General features: G+C 42.3%; 1 protein-coding gene across 1 annotated transcript; it reads right to left on the reverse strand.

Moving 5' to 3' along the window:
• Positions 1-1485: 1485 nt before the first annotated feature.
• LOC131225257 (galactinol synthase 1-like) lies at positions 1486-4221 on the reverse strand. The gene is made up of 4 exons (XM_058220755.1): positions 3755-4221; positions 2829-3149; positions 2121-2255; positions 1486-2025 (listed from the first exon to the last, which is right to left on the reverse strand). The coding sequence occupies exons 1-4, from the start codon at positions 4082-4084 to the stop codon at positions 1807-1809; spliced, it is 1005 nt and encodes a 334-aa protein (XP_058076738.1). The 5' UTR covers positions 4085-4221; the 3' UTR covers positions 1486-1806.
• Between the last annotated feature and the right edge of the window lie 18432 nt (positions 4222-22653).

Consider the following 22653-nt stretch of genomic DNA (forward strand, 5'->3'; position numbering starts at 1 on the left):
CAAGCTGCTGTATATCCCATGGGCTATCCAAAATCGATGGGATCAAAGGACAAACACTGACACCACTATCATTACCTTAAAATCCATTCTATCCCTCCTAATCCTATGGGATTGGTCCGGCCAAACACGCCCTAAGGGGCTGTTTGGATGTCCTAAATGGCCAAACCCCAGTTCGTATCGTGACATTACCGCTCATTGAAAAGCTGTCGGATCGGTTTTTCAGTGAATTCTAGCTAATTTCAAAGCTATAGATTAAATATATCTGTAGAAGGCTAGTCTACTGATCAGTTGTCACCTGAGTCACAGCTGGTTAAAACAACTAGTTAAAAGACCGAAAGAGACAGCAACTTTGTAAGTCGAGGCTGCATCGGCCCAACCGGACGCGGATTTCCTGCGAAAGCCTTTCGCAGGAAGTTCCTGCGCAAGATTTTGCGTGGGGCCACTACGATGTTTGTGAGAAAGCCACTCCGTCCATCCGTTTTTTGATTTCATTTCAAGACATGCGACCAAAAATGAGGAGGATCAGAGACTCAATTGGGTCACACGAGAGGAAACTGTGGGGATTTAGTGACCACCGTTGAAGCTTTTATATGGCCACAAATTGGCTGTGAAATGTTTTCCATGTTTTGACGTCATCTCAGTGAAAATGACCTTATAAACGGTTTGGATGGAATATAAACATCAAGGTGGATCCTAGGAAAGTTTCAACGGTAGGAATTCCTTTCCACACTGTTTCATTTAGTATGGCCCACTTGAGTTTTGGATCCTAATTATTTTCGGTCTCATGCCCTAAAATGAGTTCAAAAAACGGATGGACGGGTTGGATTTCTAAAAAACATCACAGTGGGCCCCATCCAGAATCCTTGCGCAGGAACTTCATGCGAAAGGCTTTCGCAGGAAATCCGCGTCCGGCCCAACCTGTCCGGTTGCACGGAATTCTTGGCGAGCGCCTGCAAAAGGTTAAGGGCACGTGTGGCCGTTAGTGTAGATGGGGCCCATAGTTGTAAAACTCAGTGAGTTGACTCAGAACGTAGCCTCACTCAGTCTGGTCTTGACCAGACTCGTGCGTGCGGCCATTGGCGTGATCATTAATGATCAGATAGGCTGTGCTGTATCATAAGATCTGATACACCCATTTTCGAGTATCAGCCGTCCATTTATCCGGCTACACGGTCCAGTTATTTTGACGTGGTCCGGCTCTATAATTAGATAAGAGCCATTTTCATGGGGTGATCATCATGGTAGGGCCCAGCTGTTGGGTGGGGATTTGGATATTCTTGTATTTGACAGAGTTAAAAAAAAACTAGCTATATCACAACTTCTGATACAGGCCGATGCATGTGATCAACATCTCAACAATATTGGCTCTCAAGTGTGGGAAAGTGAGTTTTGGACGTCGACTGATTTGTATTAGAAATAAAATAAAATAAAAATCCACTTGACTTAATCACGTGCATTGGGGGACCAGCGACCATCACCGTCGAATAATAAATAGCCCCGATTGGGGGTAGATCTCAATTTCTTTCGAGTTACTTAATAAAATACACGCACGAGTATACAAAACAAAACAAATAACAGTTCATAAATGCAATCCAATTCGTCGAAAACAAAAGAAAATAAAAAATAAAAAAAATTTACATTCCTGCACAGGAGCGGGTTGAAAAGGTTTATAAAAAAAAAAAAACAAAGGACATTCCCATAATTCCCATAATACCCTTCTACGTATAAACCCTCTTTGCCTATTTACGATCTTAGTACACTACACGCGCACTCCCGTGCAACAAATCACAATCCAGTCGCCGTGGCTCACGCAGCCGACGGGGCTGTTACGTAAGGCACCACGCCTGCCTCCGACAGGGCCGCAAGGAACGGCTGCAAGCTGTTGGGATCCTCCTCCCCAGCCACCGGTGGTTTGTAATCCAACGACTCGTCGTCGTACACGTCCCACCACTTTTGGACCAGCGTCTTTATGTCCGCCCTTTGCATGTTGTCCTCCTTGCCCGTGTACCTCCACGGCTTGGATCCCTACAATGGCAGTTTCCGTAATTAGATGGCTGAACCATGGACCGATTTATAGTCAGACTGGAAATGACCATTTTACGCCTAATAGTAATACTCACCGCGGCGCAGTAGTGGACGACTTTGACCTTGTCGAGCTCCACATTCTCGGGGTGACGCCATAGCATCGCCAAGACCAGGTTGTAGATCAGAGGGATAGGCTTGTAAATATCCCTAAAGAACGTGTTCAAGAAGTCCTGGACATTTCCAAAGATAAAATGGCTCAATAACCGTACGGATTCTACGTATCTTGATCTAGACCGTTCATCTAGACTCTCCTAGGGCTTGGATCATTTAGATGATCGAACCCAAAGGAACGAACGCCTTGCTAGCACTCCCCGCTTTTTATGAAGGTGGAAAATCCGGTTTGCTTAGCAGTTGACGTAAACACGCCGACACGAGTGCATAAATGAGACACGTGTTTGAGACCTTAGATTTCCGTAAGATGAAGAGATCTTGTATCTAGGTGGACCACATCGTACAAGGAAAATAGACGGTCAGGATTTTATTCTCCCATTCATATTGACGTATGAGATGTGGCCCACCTGATGTCTGTAATGGCCTGACTTTTTTTAAGATCTGAGCCGTCTGGCTCACTAATGAAGGATTAGATCTCAACATGCTGACGTGTACGGATCTCGCGCGTGTGGCATTAGCAAACCTTGCGTGGATGACTACAGCGTAGCGCACCAGAGAACTGGTTCCTGCTAAAATGCGCAGAGGGCGACATCAAGTTACTTGAAAATGACAAATGAGTTTAGAAGCTATACCTGCTCCGCGAACGGAGTGGGCTCCGAGACCTTGAGTGTCTCGAGGAGGGAGTTGCAGGTGGCCTTGCTGGGCTCGAAGACGAACATCCCAGCGTTGAAGTAGAGGGCGGGTGGTGGGCCCAGCTCGGTAGGCCACTGCACTCTGTCAGGGCACTGCTGGCAGTAGCCGATCTGGTACTGAGGCGTGTGGCTCCACGTTTTCTCACAGAAGCAGTCCATCACGGCGTAGAAGTGGCCGTCGGGGTAGTCGAAGAGGTGATCGATGTTATCGTACACCTGGATGTCCGCATCCAAGTATATCATCTTGCTGTACTCCACGAACTGCATGCATGGCCGCACAGGATAACCGATGTTAGGACAGTCACACTAACATGCGCCGCATGCGTGTTACGCACTACTCGCGAGAAAAATAGCAAATAAGGAATACTTAATGGAGTAGGCTAGGATGCGCCAGGTGTGGAATCCCCACCGCCTCCGCCCTTCACACGTGGCCATTACTGAGAACACAGTAACAGTCGCCTCCCCCAACTAATAAAGGGAAACGACCAGAATACACCTGGTTGAACGAAATGACCAAAATACCCCGAGTCTGAAGAGCATAAATGAGAAGAGCAACCAGTTCTCGCTCTTAAAAGGCGGGGTATTCCTGTAATTTTGTTATTTAAAATAAAATAAAATAAAAAAACAAGGATCGAATCCCGCCACAATTTGGAAAGGACTAAAAAGCCCTCAGTTTTTCGTCGGAGGATATTTTCGTCAAATAAAAACTATTTTTTTAAAACGAAGTTCGCATGCTTTAGCATCTCCCTCCTTACGTTAGCGCTACTTTTCGGGCCCAGCAGCTGCCACGCGTAAGGAAGGAAGCGGTACATGCGCACCGCGCACCCGGCGTATTCTACCACACAACGTCTCTTACATGCACGTACCTCCCAGATTCGCAGCTTCGAGTAGTTGATGACGTAATACGCCATGGCAAACTGCGTCTGGTTTTCCGGCGGATAGACGGGCTCTATTTCCCTGACAATACAGCCCTGAGATTCGAGACTCCGCCTGTGATCCTCAGGCACGTCAGGCAAAACCGCCACCACCAGAGGGTAGGCGGATTTCACTTTTCTTAGACCTTTGGCTAGACCCACCGCGCCCTTTATGTAGTCCCCATTCCCTGCAAGGAACGTGACGTAAGCCCGCTTCGGAAAACCGCCAGGCGGTTTCGTGAAACCGGCGGTCTTGCTGCTGATGACGATCTCGGGAGCCATGAGAAAACAGCTAGTCGTGAAGAGAGAGATGGGGATCGAGAGAGAGAGAGAGAGAGAGAGAGAATGTGTGGATGAGAGAGAGGGAGAGATGTGAAGTATGAAAAGATTTCTAACGAGAGATTTCTGGAGCTGTTGAGTTTCCAAATGTCGAAAGTTGGACGTGATTATATAGACGCTCGATGAGGCGAAATTACAGTGAAATGAAATGCAAATTACGGGAAATGTGAATTTGTGGGTTCTTCTTTTTCGATGATCTCGGATTTAGTGCCGACACGTGGCTTTAGAAGTTAATCGAACGGTGGGATGTACCGGGCGGGAAGTTTCTCGAATGCGGGCTCCACGTGGACCGGTAGAAGCGGCTGGAAACTTTGTTTGTGGGCCCGGCGAGTTGGGAGCGAAGGGAGGGAACGACGCGTCGCCATTTTTAAAGGGAAGACGCGCATCTGATCGCACCCAGCACAATGGGCTAAAATCGCACACGTGTAGGAAATCCAGGGCGTCCATCTGGGGAGCCCACTATGTGAAAAGTGTCGTGTAGGAAATCCAGGGCGTCAATCAGGCCGGCTGGCGCCTGAGAAGGTTAGGGATGTGTGATTCATTGCAGTTTACATTATCGTTGCGTACCTGATGAGCGGATCAGCCACATCTTTGGGCCGACATAAATCCACTGAGGGCCCACCTGATGAACGGCCTGGATTCAGTACGAACCTCCGCGTGGGCATGTGAACTGCATTTGTATTTGAAAAATGGAGATGAACAATGGATCGTTCAACTCGAGTCCAGGAAGCGGATTAGGTGCGACCCTTACCGTGGGGCCTACCTTGATGCATGTATTCTATATCCACGCCGTCCGTCCGTTTTGCCAGGCTAATCTAACAAATCGAATGGACGGTATGGATATAGAATACATACATCAAGGTGGCCGCACCTAATCCGCTCCTCCAAGTCGAACACAAGTTCAAGGACTGACCCCGAACCTCACGAAATAGGACTGGGTACTGAGTAAACTCAATGCATGTGGTTTATCCATTCTGTGCATCCGTTTTTCCAACTCATTTTAGGGGTTGTGCCCAAAATTGAAGTGTATCCAAAGCTCAAGCGGACTACACCACAGGAACCAGTGGGAATAATGATTCTAACCATTGAAACCTTGCTAGGGCCCAAAGTGATGTTTATTTATCATTCAAGCTTTTCATAACATCAAAAGGACATGGATGAAGGGAAAACATAAATATCAGCTTGATCCAAAACTTCTATGGCCCCCAAGAATTTTTCAACGGTAGATGTTCAATTCACACTGTTTCCCGTGGTGTGGTCTACTTGAGATTTTTATCACCTTCATTTTTGGAGCTAATATCTAAAATTATCTGGTAAAATTAATGGACGGAGTAGATGAAAGAAATAAATCACGCTGGCCCCACGGAGTTTACTCGCAACCCGCTTCCCATCGTAGACTGGTTTAGGGTTCAGGGTCTATTAAAATATTTTTAACAAAAACAAGTGCATATCTCATCTATTTTCGGTTCATGAACTAGTTTGGGAAGCGGCCCTCTTGAGTGAATGACCAAATGCACGGCATGAAAACGGGTTTGACTTGAAATGTTGTTTTTTAAAGACATCAAATGCCCGGCTGAGTATGTTCTAGCAAGCCTAAAAAGACACTCGAGCCATGGCCAGGCGACCTGACCCTTTATGACCGATTAGGGCCTATGTGCTCAGGTCAAGCTAGACCAGGACGCTCTAATCATAAGTGGGCAACCTGTGGAATCTTATCTATATGCGGAATAGGCCCACGGATCTGTCTGTGCATGGGACATGGCGATCAGGGGTCGGATAGCTTACCTAGCTGAGACGCTACCATGGAAGCCGGATAAGAATACCAGAATACCTGTAGAACTTAGGATCTTCTTCTCCTTCACACCCTTTCTGCAAATCAGTAGATGGGACTCGAATTTCTGCTGTGGTGTAGGATTGGGGACCCAGCTCTTTTTTATAGAATCTGTAGAGAGAGAGTTTGAAACCCATCACAACTCTCTCTCCCACGCTGCACATTGTAGCATCCTAGTACAACTCAAATTGTTGTCTGCGTAAGACAGTTATAGCATTCCAGCCCTAGTACGCAAAGCTACGCAAATAGACTGCGCAGCGCATCACCTGAAGTGGGGCCCACTGTTCTACTCAATCATCCAGTCCAACTGAATGACAATCCAAACCGTTGATCAGTAAGGCCCACTAAACAGAGTTCTTACATTCTCCCACTTGGGCCTCATTGAGCAACGTCAATGATGGTCATATAGAATAATTTTGAAAATAAGTTTTGATCATTTAAGAAAATATCTAAATGGTTAACCAATGAAACAGTTGGACAGTATGAGTAATGTTATTCAATCTGGTCCATTAAGACAGTCAGTATCGAAATGCTGTAGTCATCACAACATTTAATTTAGGTGAAGTGAGTCTAAGCGCGATCACAAATACTTTCAATCTTAACGACATAGATCACGAACTAGGAAATGTGGTATAAGGATTACACACTTTAGTGTGATAATATATGCCTATCCTTAAGAGGTCCTGAAGCTTTTTCATGTCTCCAACGAGACACAACTGTAGTTCCACTTATTCAAAATTTGCGCGTATATATAAATAAGCAGAAATAAATCTTTATATCAAAATCATCCAAACAAACTGTATAAAATGAGATCTCTTGTTTGTGAAAATCAAAGTACGCTCAACTCCCACTAACTGAAAACATCTATGGGATCAATAACTCCCATGGATGTTACATGCTCCTGAAATGGCGTGATAGGGAGCCTTTTAGTGAGCGGATCTACAATCATCTGCTTAGTGCCGATGAATTCCACGGACACTTGATGATTCTGAACCCTTTCCTTTACAACAAGATACTTGATGTCGATATGCCTCGACCTTGACGAATGCTTGTTGTTACTAGAGAAGGAAATAGCAGCTGAATTATCGCAAAATATTCTCAATGGTTTCGGAATATGCTCCAGTACCCGCAAACCTGAAAAGAAACTCTGTAACCATAGTGCCTGATTAGATGCCTCATGGCAAGCAATAAATTCAGCTTCCATAGTAGATGAGGCTGTGGTAGATTATTTCACGCTTTTCCACGACACAGCTCCTCCCACCATCATGAAGATGTATCCTGAAGTAGACTTCTTAGTATCGACGCAGCTTGCGAAGTATGCATCTGAATATCCGATCAACTCCAACTGATCTAACCTTCTGTATGTGAGTCCGAAGTCTTTTGTTCTCTAAAGATACCGTAATACTTTCTTTGCATCTATCCAATGTTGCATTCCTGAATTAGATAGATATCTTCCTAACATTCCAGTGACAAAGGCAATGTTCGATCGCGTACAGACTTGAGCATACATGATGCTCCTTACTACTGATGCGTACGGAAATTCTTTCATTCGATTCTTTTCTAAATCATTCTTTGGACACTGAAATAAACCAAATTTGTCACCCTTCACAATGGGCGACTTTCCTGAAGCACAATTTTGCATGCCATACCTTTCGAGTATCCTAGTAATATAGGCCCTCTGTGACAAGCTGAGCAGTCCAAGTGTTTTGTCACGGCGAATCTCAATGCCGATGACGTAAGAAGCTTCACCAAGATCTTTCATTTTAAACTTTTGAGATAAAAATTTCTTGGTGTCACTCAACATCCTGGTATCACTGCTAGCTAAAAGAATGTCATCAACATACAAAATCATCATAATGAACTTACTCCCACTGGTTTTAATGTATATGCATTCATCTGCAGTGTTTTCTACAAAGCCATATGAAGAAATTACTTTATGAAACTTAAGGTACCACTGTCGCGATGCCTGTTTCAACCCATAGATGGACTTCTTAAGTTTGCAAACCAAATGTTCTGAGCCAGTAGCTACAAACCTTCGGGCTGCAACATGTACACATTCTCATTCAGATCCCCATTGAGAAATGCAGTCTTTACATCCATCTGATGTAACTCTAAATCCATATGAGCTACAAGAGCCATTATAATCCTGAATGAGTCTTTCTTGGATACTGGTGAGAAAGTCTCCTTAAAGTCAATGCCCTCACGTTGGTTAAAACCCTTGGCAACAAGTCTGACTTTATATCGTTCGACATTACCTTTCGAGTCCCGTTTGGTTTTGAATATCCATTTACAACCAATCGGCCTTATTCCAGTGGGTAATTTTACAAGATCCCATACTTTGTTGTCCTACATGGATTTCAACTCATCTTTCATGGCATTAAACCAACGAGAAGGATCAGCACTTTGTTTGACTTGTGTAAAGGATTCAGGATCCTTTTCCACCCCTATGTCAAAGTCGTGTTCCTGTAAGTATACGATGTAATCGTCTCGATTTACAGGCCTTCTCTCTCTTTCAAATCTTCTTAATGGTTCAGCTTGTTGGGTCTGATCTTGATTTTCCTCATCAGTGGTTTGTATATGAGGTTCTACGTAGTGCTCTACAGTGACTGTAGAATCGACTGCATCATTAATGTTCACATGATCTGGATTGACTATGACAGGAGTTGCAGTCCTTTGTTCCTCAAATACAAAATTTCTTATGTTCGTGCTCTCACTATTTTCAGTGTCCTCAATGAATCTGGCATTCCCAGTCTCAACAATCCTGATGGAGTGGGAAGGACAGTAGAATCGATAGCCTTTTGATCTTTCTGGGTATCCAATGAAGAAATAACTTATGGTTCTAGGATCAAGCTTCTTTTCATGCGGGTTAGAAATTTTGGCCTCAGCAGAACAACCCCAAACATGTAGATATCGGAGACTTGGTTTTCTCCCATTCCACAACTCAAAAGGAGTTTTGCTTACTGCTTTACTGGGAACCCTGTCTAATATATGAACTGCAGTTTTGATCGCATCACCCCACAGAGATTCTGGCAATGTTGAATTGCTGACCATGCTTCGCACCATATCCATAAGGGTGCGATTACGCTTCTCAGCCACACCATTCTGCTCGGTGTCCCTGGCATAGTGTACTGAGCAACAATGCCACAATCCTGCAGGTATTTAGCGAATGGCCCTGGATTGCGTCTTGATTCGTCATATCTGCTATAGTATTCACCACCACGGTCAGATCTGACAACTTTAATTCTTTTATCGAGTTGATTTTCAACCTCGGCCTTATAGATTTTAAAAGCATACAGGGCATCCGATTTCTCACTGATAAGGTATAGGTGCCCAAAGCGAGAGTAGTCATGTATAAAGGTAATGAAATATTTGTGGCCACTCCATGAGGCTGTAGGGAATGGTCCACAGATATCTGTATGTATAACCTCTAATAGATCTACACTCGTGGTTGCACCTTTCTCTCTCGTTCTAGTCTGTTTCCCTTTTATACAATCAATGCATACTTTATAGTCAGAGAAGTCTAGAGAATGCAAAATTCCTTCTCGCACAAGCCTGTCTAATCTCTCACGAGATATATGGCATAGCCGCCTGTGCCACAACATGGAGGAATTCTCATAGTCTAGTCTTCGCTTGGATCCCACTACATTTCCATGTAAGGTATTAATATTATAGACGTGAGAGGCAATCAAGTCTAACTGGTATAAGTTGTTTACTAAAGAGCCGGTTCCAACTTTAATCGAAATAAAGTAAATACTAAAACTTTTATTTCCAAAGTGGAACGAATATCCCAACTTATCCAAACAGGAAATTGAAACTAAATTGCGCCTTATAGACGGCACACAGAATGTATTAACTAAATTCAAAAAATGACCAGACTTCAACTTAAGCCTATAGACTCCTATTGCCTCCACGTCAACTTTGACACCATTGCCTACGTATACTGAGCGCTCCGCATCAGTTGGTGGCCCGGCCTGTAGTAATTCCTGCATAGAAGTGCATATGTGAATAGTAGTTCCTGAATCTATCCACCAGGAATCCACTGATACATCGGTCAGATTAGATTCAAAACAGACAAGAACAAAATGATTACCTTTCTTTATGAGCCAATCTTTAAAACCTTCGCAGTCTTTTTTTAGATGACCCGCCTTTTTACAAAAGTAGCATGGTTTACCTTTAACCCGTTTGCGTTTAGATCCATTTCCAGATTTATTCTCATGGTTTCCAGATGGAGGACCAGAGAATCCATTATTAGAACCTTGTTTCCTCTTCCTTCTACCTTTATTCCCTTGCCCATGCCCTTGTCCGAAAGTCACCATATTAACATTTTGAACCTTTATCATCTGTCTGATCCTGTCTTCTTCTTGGATGCACTAAGTGATGAGTTCATCCAATGTCCACATGTCCTTCAGAGTGTTATAGTTTACCAGGACCGTGCCGAATTGGGGAGGTAGGTTGTTTATGATCAAATGAACCAATTGATCATCAGTGAGTACAAGCCCTAGAGCACGGATCTTAGAAACAACTTCGATCTGCTCTACAATGTATTCACGGATGTTGCTTTTTCCATTGTAGGACGAGCGAGTCAATTTATTCAGAAGAATGCTTATGCTTTATCCGATTTCTTGAATCATTTTCCCATTTCGATTAGGAAAACTTTAGCCTTATCTGTTTCGAGGCATGGCACCCTTCATCGATTCGAAATTGAATATTTAATGACTCTCGGGCATGTATCATTTGATCTAAACCATGCAACCCATCTATTATATTCGGCTTCGGTGGCATTATCGGATGGCTTTGGCGGTTACGGTGTTATCGGGCAAGATCTAATTGAAGAAAAATACAACTTCAATGGCGTTCTTCCATTGAGTATAATTAGACTCATTTAAGGCAGGGACTTGATGCGTATTAGTTAGAATTGAGACTGAAATATAAGAGATACACATATACTCACATTAGTTCATTATTTCACAAAACAGTTTAGTAAACAAAATATCAGGCAAAGATAATTGATTCAGTTGCTAAGGGAGGCATTGACTGAATCATCCAAGATGAAGATGGGCCCAACCATCACATCTTAGTGAGAATCTGTTACACCAACATCATTCCTCCTGTGGGAGGTAATAACAACATGTTAGTGATTCTCCTGAACATGAAGCTAAGTGATGTAAGTCATGTAAATTTGAAACACTCAACACCTATGGGTGAGATGAGTCTTTCAGTTTTACATTACCAGCACCATTTACTTCACCCGTTCACTTGACTGCCAAACGGTAATCGTCTGTGTTTTCGTTACCGTACGCATGAAAACGTGAACGCAACTGTATGCAATCTTTCTGATCCCAATGTTACAAGTCTGTACTTGTAAAGTTTTCATCGATTGAGGTCACTATGGTGGCTAACACAACCAAATCCAAAACTACAAATATAGACTTTAAGATTGCTATTATAATCCTGCCTCTCTATGGATTATTTCTTAATTAGTCCGATGCGGTCCATAAGTTAGTTGATACTGACCTTTTGGAATTCCTTAAAGTGAAATAGGTTTCACATCTTATATTCCAACGGTCCATATCAACGCTTAAAGATGGGTGATGGGCCAATAATAGGGTCGCACCTGTACTCTATACGATCTGAAAGTGTTCAATGAGCATGACTAATCCAGTTCCTAATATCCACATGATAGAAAAATAGTACGAAACTTTACAATTGGATGGTTAGGTCCATGCATAGGTGTCCACGAGATGGACAGATTAGTTTAAACGCTTAATATAGATGGAAGCTCACGTAATCATCTACCAAGCAAATTAGACATAATATGTCCATAAGTCAGCCCAGATTATGAACATGAAATGATATTTGATGGTCAATATTTAGAAATTTAATGGACCAGTTTTAACTCAGGGGCCCACCATCAAAACAGTGTAGTGAGCACACTGCCAGTGATAAGCCCACGAGAGAGTGGGAATAGATCCCATTCGCGGGTACAGGAGTCAGACCCGAATACGCTTAATCGGGTCCGAAGAGCCGATTCCATATAAGGTCGATCTCGACCTAATACTCACAGCGAAAAAAAACGAGTCGTTTTCGCCCCACTCGAAGCCGCGTCTGAAAGGAGGGAGAAAGGAAGATCAAATCCCAGTTATTCCCCTTGTCCGTCCGATACAAGGAGTAGAGATCGAGATCCTCTCATCTCTGCAAACCTTATCGGAAGCAACGGCTGCGGCGGAGACAGTGGCTGCCATTGATGGATGCGAAAGCACGAGATGCTGGCAATGGCTCCGGATAGAGGAAGAAAAGGAGATCGAAAACTATCACCATCGTCTGCACGAACAAGGTTCAACAATAGCTGCCGTCTAACAGATCAAGGTACGAGATTTGGGGTGGAATTCGGGAATGGAAATCCCCAATTGAACAACTGGATTTGAGATTTTCAAAATCCCTAATATGGGTTTCTGTATTTAGGATTTCAAATCCAAATTTCGTGATCTGAAACTCTGAATTTAGGGTTTCGAATCCAAATCCCTAATCTGAAATTTTGATTTTAAGGATTGGAAATTGAAGCCCCTAATATTTTAATTTGGGGATTCGAAATCGAAATCCCTAATCTACTCTGGATTTTGGGGATGGGAATCTGAAATTCCCAATTTGGGATTTGGGATTCGAAATCCCTAATTACTGCATTTGGGATTAAAATCCCTAATTTCAAAATTTGGGGATTCCGAATTGGACAACCCAATTGATCTCTGAATTTGGGGATTCGAATTCGAAATCCCTAATTCTGGATGTGGAAATTGAAATTCCTAATTGCTTTATTTGTCTTTAGGGTTTTCGAAATTCAAATCCCTGACCTTAATATTTCTGGATTCAGGGACTCGGAAATCCCTGATCACAACTGTTTCAGGAATTCGAAAATCCCTGATATGATCAGATATAGTTGAATGTGATCATCCATACCTATGCACAGATCGCTCTGATACCAAATGTGGAATCTTATCTATATGCGGAATAGGCCCATGGATCTGTCTGTGCATGGGACATGGCGATCAGGGGTCGGATAGCTTACCTAGCTGAGACGCCGCCATGGAAGCCGGATAAGAATACCAGAATACTTGTAGAACTTAGGATCTTCCTCTCCTTCACACCCTTTCTGCAAATCAGTAGATGGGACTCGAATTTCTACTGTGGTGTAGGATTGGGGACCCAGCTCTTTTTTATAGAATCTGTAGAGAGAGAGTTTGAAACCCATCACAACTTCTCTCCCACGCTCCACATTGTAGCATCCTAGTACAACTCAAATTGCTGTCTGCGTAAGACAGTTATAGCATTCCAGCCCTAGCACGCAAAGCTGCGCAGATAGACTGCGCAGCGCATCACCTGAAGTGGGGCCCACTGTTCTACTCAATCATCCAGTCCAACTGAATGACAATCCAAACCGTTGATCGGTAAGGCCCACTAAACAGAGTTCTTACACAACCATTATACAACAAGGAATAGTAAGAGTTTAAAGATACTCAGATTGGGTCAATTGAAGATGTTTATAGGAGGGGACTCATAAATGGAGATGCTAAAAATATCTTACTTTGAACTATTTTAAACTTTTGGATATTTAGATCTAGTGCCAAGTTATCGGCGACACCAGCTTTGACCAATGCTAATCTAACTTGATTGGACCCAATGAGCTAATGAACTGTTGGAAATAGAATATGTTATGCAATTCAGGAAATGGAAAAGGAAAATTGCAAATTGTCATTAGGATTCAATGAACTTACGTATCTAAAATTCACAATGAAGATTTGCATATAAGTATTGAATTGATTTTCAAGAGTTGACATTGAAATTGTTGCACTTAATTCAATCAAACTGGACTAATTATGTGATTGATGCTTTAGATTTTCCATACATGTGCGTGAGTGGGATGTGCGGGTATGCCAGAGTCTACCTGACTCAAGGGTTGATTGAATTGTCTGTATCCCCTTTACCAAGATGGACTAATAGAAAACTGAAATCGAAGATTTAGAGTCCTCTTCACCACCAATATTGCACTCTATTTAGATGAATTGTAAAATAAAATAAGGTTAATTCTTCTAAATGATTTTTTTTTGCCTTATGACAAAAGATGTGAATCTATAGACTTAATAACAATTTTCTTTTAGTTTGATTCACTACCATAGTTCACAATGATAATAGAGAAAGAAAATGTAAGTTGGAAGTATTCTTTTATTAATAATTTTTACAATAATGGTACTCATGATCGGCTTGGGAGATGACAATTCATTTGTTACTCAATCGGGACTGAGCTTCATAGTGGAATGGTCATAATGTGCGGGATGGATGCTTGTTCTTTACTCAATCGGAACTAGGTGTTGTAGCAAGACATATGATGAAGGGAGAATCTTCCATAATATATTCATTGTTTGATCGGAATCAGGATTTGTGGCGATATAGTCGGTGAGGTAACAACTTGTATGTGGTCTTAATCGAAACTATGCACGTGGCGAGACGGTCATGATTCGACTATCCATTTGTCGTCTTGTTTGGACCAAACTTTGTGGCAAGATGATAGGCGAAATCACCTAATTCGTAGCAAGAAAGTCCCGTAACATTCCATTCAAAACTTAGCGATCTTCCTTGCGATCTATTGGAATGCCGTAGAAGAAAGGTAGAGAGATAGACCAAGAACTAAAACTAACTATGGGTCACATGCCATGAGCAGCGATGAGACCAAAATAAAATAAATAAATAAACGTAGATGGTAGATGAGAAAATAAAGCTATACTTAGTTGTAATAGCATGAGGTCTGGAGTTCTTCATGGAGTGTTGTTTATATAGGCTTATGGGAGGCGGTGACCTTGCGTAGTCTTCAACATAGTAGAGGATTTGGACAATCAATTATGAAAATTTATTTATTCTCTCACATAAGCATAGCATATCGCATGCGGCCACATGTACAAGAGAATGACTCTTGCGTGCATCAGCCAAAATTCTCGCGTCTCTGGACACCCACATTAAAAAGTTGTTAGAATCCCTATGTCACTTGGCTTTGGCATCCATAGAGAATTGATTTTGACAAAGCTTTAGCATTTACTACCAGATACAGATCTCCTATGATAGAATTCTGATATTTAATACTGAGAAAGAGGGAAAGTCTTACTTTTAACCAAAAAAAAAAAGAAGCTTAAAAGCCTATTGGGAATTAATATCTTTAATCTAAATGTGAAAACAAAATACAAAGGGCCAATTTAGATACCACCAAATAAGTTGCTTTTTCTACTTACAACTTTAAATAAGTAACTTATTTAAGATAAGTTTGGTTTATGATTAGTACTTATAAGTTACTTTTTTACTTAAAAGTACATAGTCACTTTAGTTAGTTTTTTAAAGCTTTTTTTTTTCATGAGTTGGTGAAAAGAGGCATAATGAGGGAAGATACATAACAGAAGCTAATAAATATTGTTATGGGAAAAGTGGATCGACCAATAAAATAAGGTCAGGTCGGAAATTTATGCACTTCGCCAAGTTGGTTAACAACCAATACGACTAAAGGTTCAACTTCCGGCTCCAGACCGAGCAGGGAACAAGATCAGTCTCGACCTTTCGCCCCATCCTCGACAAGAGGTAGAAAAATCCATTGGTCTACCCGATAGCAAAAAGGACTCGACCACTCACTGAAGAAGTCAGGTCGGCATGACTCCTCTTCTCCTAGTCTCGACCTGGTCCCGACGAAATCTGCCTGAGATCTCAGCTGAGGATCTAGGAAGGTGGCCGCATCACGGATCTGCCCGAGATCTTATCTGAAGATCTCGGAAGATCCTCACGATGACACATATGGAATCTGTATCCTTTTCTATTACGCAGACGGTCTCCTACTCCACCGCCTTTTCTTACCTATAAATTGGAGTACCCTAATGGTAAAAGGTATGTATAATCTTAAGCCCAAAACCATGTTTACGATTAGACCCAGATTCCCTACCTGACTTAGACATCGGAGGGTTCCCTATCGCAGCCAAAGTCTTCTTTATTTTATTCTGGTGCAGGTATTTGAAGGTCCAAGGAAGGCAACCCAGATTTCTACATCAACAAATATATTTAATAAATATATTGTCTCGTAGACATACTTATCTTCTTAATAAATAGAAATTAAGATAAGTTACTTGTAAAATAAGTAACTTATATTAAGCAACTTAAGATCCAAACGCCCCCTAAATTTCTCAAAGTTGCCTTAAGTAAATCATCTCCTTGCCCCGGACCATAGAACATTGCATAGACCACATCAAGTTGAGTCAGACCGGATTGGGTCCAACTTGACTCGATCCGATTTTTCAATAACTTGACCCGAACTTGATCTGATCTGGGAACGAGTCCAACGGGGCTTACTCGATCCGATCCGAATCCTTGCTAGCCTGACCTGAAGCGAGTTCGACTCAGTCTAGGAAACCGAATCGAGTCGGATCGAGTTGAGACTAGAGGGAGAGAGGGAGAGAAAGGAGGAGAGAGAAGGAGATGTGGGAAACCGGGAGAGAAAGAATGAGAGAAAGGAGGAGAGAAGGAGAGGAGGGAAATTAAGAGAGAAAGAGGGAGAGAAAGGAGGAGAGATGGGTGGGTGCGGCGCTTCCTTCGGATAGAGAAAGAGGTGTTAGGGTTCATTCGGATTTTGGATTTCAGATCGGATCGGTCCGGATTGACCACGATTCGAACTCGATCCGATGTACGATCGGATCTAAGTGGTCCTACTAGATCCACACCGATCTAGGCCTTCGATTCAATTCAGATCGGGTCGGATCCATCGAATCGGGTTGGATTCTACCCAGCCACCATGACCAACCATGCAAAAAGACCAAAGGGATGGCGAGGTAAACGTGAAATGCCTCTTACTAGTACAGAAATTGCATGTTTACTAATTTCAAATACATGTCAAACCCTACCCATCCAAATACAGGCCTACATGCCAACACAGAATAAGTATAAGACCTAAGTCTCTCCGTCGAGTGGGCCACACTGCTTAGATCTTCAGGCCTAAGACTCAGGCTTTACATCTCAAGTTACCTACAACATACAAAACAAAAAAACAGTGGCATTACTTTGACTGTTGATTTACTTTGTATATTTCAGTCCATCTCAGGAGATTTTTAGGGAGGAAGATCTAAAGAGTGTAGCACCTCTGACGGAAGGCTTAGATCTCACATGTCAGTTTCATGTTGGCGGTGCACCTGCGTGTGGATGGACTGCTCCACACTCGTGTGGAGTTAGCAAACCTCAACAACATCGATGGGAAATCAAAGGCTTGGAAGCCACGCAGAAAACAAGGAATGTAGGCGGCCCCTGAAAAGTAATGAGTTGGAGGGGCCCACTAGCCATGACTGGTGATGAGCAATGAGAGCGGATTAAGTGAGGATGTGACCGCGGGCCCACCTTGATGGATGTGTTATATATCTACGCCGTCGATCCATTTTGCCAGATCATTTTAGTGCATCAGCTTAAAAATGAAGAACATCCAAAATCCCAAATGGACCACACCACAGGAAACAATAGTGATTGAATGGTCACCGTTAAAAACCTTTTAGGGCCTGTTTGGATACGTGTTTTGGAATGTATTGTATCGTATTAGAAGTTATGATTTGACGTTTACCATGTTTGGATTGGAGTGAATAGGAGTTGAATCCCATGCGTGCGAATACAAACTCCAACCAAATTTTCGAACCGACGGTAGAGTATTGTCAGTGGGTTCTGTTGCCGTCAATACTTCGTATTCATTGTACTGTATTCGGCAGATGATGAAAGTTTGAAATTTGTACAATTATAAGATATCTGGTACCTATGCAGTGTAAGATCGGGACCATACATTTGGTACATTTCAACGTGAAAATCATTTGGGCTAGAAATCAGAAAGTTTCATACGTCAAATAGGCCACCTGACCCAATTAAGATTGTACAATACGCAGACATAAGACGTCCTATCCAAACATTGATGTATATGACCTATTGTACATTATGCCAAACAATACCTTTTATCCAAATATTGATTAGTATTTGATTGATTTGAATGTATTCTTAAAATCGTCTAATGCATACATGAACAGTACTCAAATATAATACAATACTATACGGGAATCCAAACAGGCCCTTATGTGCCACGAAAGTTTCAGATGAAGCTAATATTTGTGTTTTTCCTTCATCCATGCCTGTGTGACCTTATCAACTGGTTGGATGGCAAATAAACGTTGCGGTAGGCCCTTTGAAGTTTTTAATGGTGGATGTTCAATCACCATGTTTCCTATGGTGGGGTCCACCAGAGATTTGGATCTGCCTTATTTTTGGGCTCATGCCATTAGATCTGTGAAAACGGATGGACGATGTGGATATATAACACATACATCAAAGTGGGCCCCGCGATCACGGCCTCACCGAAGCTGGTGTTTCCCGACCTCAGTCACCTCAGCGTGGGGCTTCCGTCCTTGCGCTGCTCCCGAACCGGTCTTGTCGGCGGGAGCCGATTTATGCGACTCGGGCTGCACATAAAATGGTGCGGCCCTTACTGTGGGACCCACCTTAATGTATGTATTCTATATCCACACTGTCCATCCGTTTTTTCAGATTATTTCAGGGCATGAGGGAAAAAAACAAGTAGATTCAAATCTAAGGTGGATCATATTATTGAAAACAGTGGTGATTGAACACATTACCATTAAAAACTTCCTAGGACCCATCATAATATTTATATAATTTTTATTTTCCATCCAACCTGTTGAAAAGGTCAAATATCTTGTATGGAGGAAAAAAATGTAATATTGACAAAAAAATTCTTTTGGCCCACAAAAAATTTTTAATAGTCAATCATCATAGTTTCCTTTAGTTTGTTCCACCTTTTACTTGGATCTGCTTTATTTTTTTTCCTCCTGCACTGAAATCATATGAAAAAAAATATGAATGGTGTGGATACTGACTCAGTGCATCAACGTGGCCCCAGGATAAGGGGCGCACTGTCTTGGGATAAGCCAGGGCCGCACCTAATCCGCTTCCCTTGTCGGCTCATCCAAAATCGCAGTTATTATAATCCGGTGCGCTGGACCAATGGGAATAGCGGACGCGGCTTCTGTTGGGCGCGGATTAGATACCGACAGGTTTTTTAGGACAATATCCAAACAATGAGTTAAATCCAGAACTCCAGCGGACCTGAGCAGAAATCATTAGGTACAGTGACATCGATCATTAGAAACTTTTATAAAGGTCACAAAAGTTTTAGGTGAAGCTGATATTTACCTTTGAAGAGGTTGGATTTCAAATGAATATTTCGATGGGCCTTGGGATAGTTTCAACGGTGGAAATCACCCTCCCTATAAGTTTTATGTAGTGGGTTCTACTACAGATTTTTATCTCCCTTATTCTTTGGCTCTTGCCTTAAAATAATATCTCAAAGTGGATGGACAATTTGTATACAAAACATACATCATAGTGGGTCTACAGAACTTGGTGACGCCAGTTCAGTAGCCGACTCGCTACTTTTAACCTGTCAGTATATAATCCGCGCCCGCTTCTGTTTAACCTCGGATCCATCGAGGTCGGTGGATCACCGACTGTGGGACCCACGGTGATGTATTTGTGTTATATCCACGCCGCCCATCCAAGCTTTCTTAGGTGGACCATACCACAGGAAATAGTATTGATTAACCCTTAAAAACTTGAGGGCTATAAAATTTTTGGATGGAGTTGATATTTGTGTTTTCTTTCCTCCTATGACTTAATCAACGGGTTGGATGGAAAATTAACATTTCGGTGGGCCATTGGAAGTTAGGCATTTGATCACCAATGTTTCCTGTGGTGTGGTCCACCTAAGATTTGCTGTTTCCAATGGATGGACGGCGTGGATATAATAAACATACATCAAGGTGGGCCCTACAGCAGGGATCCACCGACCTTGACTGAAGCCGCGTCCGTGAGTAGCGTTCTGGTGCATTAAGTCAGGCTGTTAGGCATTCGATAACAAATGTTACCTGCGGTGTGGTCCACCTGAGATTTGCTGCTTCCAATGGATGGACGGTGTGGATATAACATACATACATCACGGTGGGCCCCACAGCAGGGATCCACCGTCCTTGCCTGAAGCCGCGTCCGTGAATACCGTCCAAATGGATTAAGCTACGGGAAATAGGGCCTAGAGTTTGATGATCATGACCGTTGATTTTATATGCCTTAACTTGGGTGAGAGATTCGTCAAAAATCTCCCAGATTAGAGGTTTCTAATCCTATGAGAAGTGGGTCAAAAATGGATGGTCAGGATAAAAGCATAGCAACAATATAGGAAATGACCATTTATAGTATCTTAGATTTTTGTCTCAACCGTCGGCGCCACTTGTGTCCAATGAAGGATTTTGATATTTCCAGTCCCAAAATTTGTTAAACACACCCATCAGCGCAATGTGGTAATTGCCGAAATTGATCAAATATCTATGCATTGTAGGAGTCATATACCAAACTAAATATTTAAGGGTGGAAATATCAATTTTATGGGTGGATTTTTTTTCCACGAAATCTCCAAATCGTAACTCGGTAGTACCAATGGAAAATTGCCTGCTTACCCACCACCATACGAGCTCCACGTAGGAGTTACTTTTATAAGATCCATGCCGTCCATCAAGTACGTTACCTCGTCTTCATCCTATACCCAAAAATCAGGATGATCCAAAACTTAAGTACTCCACATAATCTACACCTTAACAAACAGTTGTGATGGGACTTCCACAATTAGTTTGGTGTGGGGCCCACCGTGATGTTTGTACACCATCCAATCTGTTCACCTGGTTTTCCTCGTCGAGATGAAAGGATTACCAAAAATCCCGGAATTAAAATTTTCTGGTGGGTCATATCCCGAGAATATAGCGTTTCAATTTTAAACTGGATGAGTTCTGGATCAGCGTGACTTAGGATCAAGGCCAAACGAGGGTGGTCTACCTGATGGACGGAGTGGATTTCATGCACGCTTCGTATCTGTGCCAGCTGTGGAAGAGTTTTCCTTTCTAAGACAGCAGTACCGACTTTGGATTGCACAACGCATCTCACGTTTGTTGAGACAAGGTATGTTTGTTAAGGATGAGTAATGAAATTTGAAGACTTGACCTAATTTCATTGATCCGCTTGGACGGTCCAGTTGAATTCCATTCATCGATCCAGACTGTTCATCAGGTCCAAACCATGTTTGATGGGTTACCATACAAAAATTGTACCAATTCAACAAATATTAACCGTTGATCAATGTCCTTTAATATGGATGGTCAAGATTGTTTACACAAAAGGCCCAATCAACAATCTGATCCATCTATTTGTTAGAGCCCATCATGAATTGCTACTGATAATGAAGAGTCACTTTTTCTAGCCATCATAATCATTGCATCCGAAAATGAATAAAGAATAACGGTCCAATCAAGGATGGATTAGATTATTTTATCAGTAGAATTTTTGCTTAGTACTCAGTGAAATGTGTTTTAGACTTAATAGATGGTTGAAATTGATTGATTGAACTTTCCGGGAGCATTCAGGGACAGAATCAAAGCTCAATACATGCCACGTGGCAACCTGTGAAGAATCCAGGCCATCATCAGGTGGGCCTCTCTTGAGCACCCACGGCCACAAAAAGCATCTGCCCACACATACCAGAGGGACAAAATATATTAATATTAGGGCATGTGTGGGCGCTCCTTACCGCTGACTGGAATTTTAAGATTCGATTATTTTAAGGAAAGATTAGCTGCTACGACGCTGCCAGGTCCCGCCCGCCCCGCATGCACGGATGAGCCTCGCATGGCCACACATGGCAGGTCGGTGGGCGGGCAGGCGCTGGCAATATTCAAGAGAAATTGATCACGGTAGCCGCAACTTTAAACTCGATTTTTTTTCTGAAGAGTCCAGGATTTACATTCCCAACATAGACGTTGGATGTATGGACGAGCATTTGGGGACCAAAATATCTCTGCCTTCCTTTCCAAAGCGGATGGGCTAATGGGCGGAGATGGATGGATGCAGATTTCCTATGCTTGAAACCTAGGTAGGGTTCACCATGATGTTTTTTAGAAATTCACTCCATTTATCCATTCTGTGAGCTCATTTTAGGAGATAACACTAAAATTGAGCATAATACAAGACTTAAGTGGGTTGTACTAAAGGAAAAGGTGGTTAGGAAAACTTCTACCATTGAAACTATCTTAAGTTTGACGGTTATGTTTAAATGTCATCTATACTATTAATAACATAATTTGTATTGGGATGAACTGAAAATACAAATAATACTATGATTCAAAACTTTTTGGCCCCATGAACATTTCAACTGTAGATGTTCAATTATCACTTTTTTTGCCTACTTAAGCAATTGATACGATTCATTTTTGACCTCATATTCTAAAATGAACTCAAAAAATGGATGAACGAAGAGGATTCATCACAAATATGACAGTGAGTCACACCTAGTTTCCAACATAGACGGATTAGCTACTCCCCTTGACACCAGCCCGTGGCTGGTGGTCGGTGCTCTGCGGTCCCCCCCATGATGTATGTGTTTCATCCATTCCGTTTATCCATTTTTACAGATTATTTTAGAACTTTATACAAAAAATGACAGAGATATAAATCTTAGTTGGACCACATCATAGGAAAACAATAATGATTGGATATCCACCATTAAAATTCCCCTAAG

Source organism: Magnolia sinica, chromosome 14 (genome assembly GCF_029962835.1).
Source record: "Magnolia sinica isolate HGM2019 chromosome 14, MsV1, whole genome shotgun sequence".
Classification (NCBI taxonomy): Eukaryota; Viridiplantae; Streptophyta; class Magnoliopsida; order Magnoliales; family Magnoliaceae; genus Magnolia; species Magnolia sinica.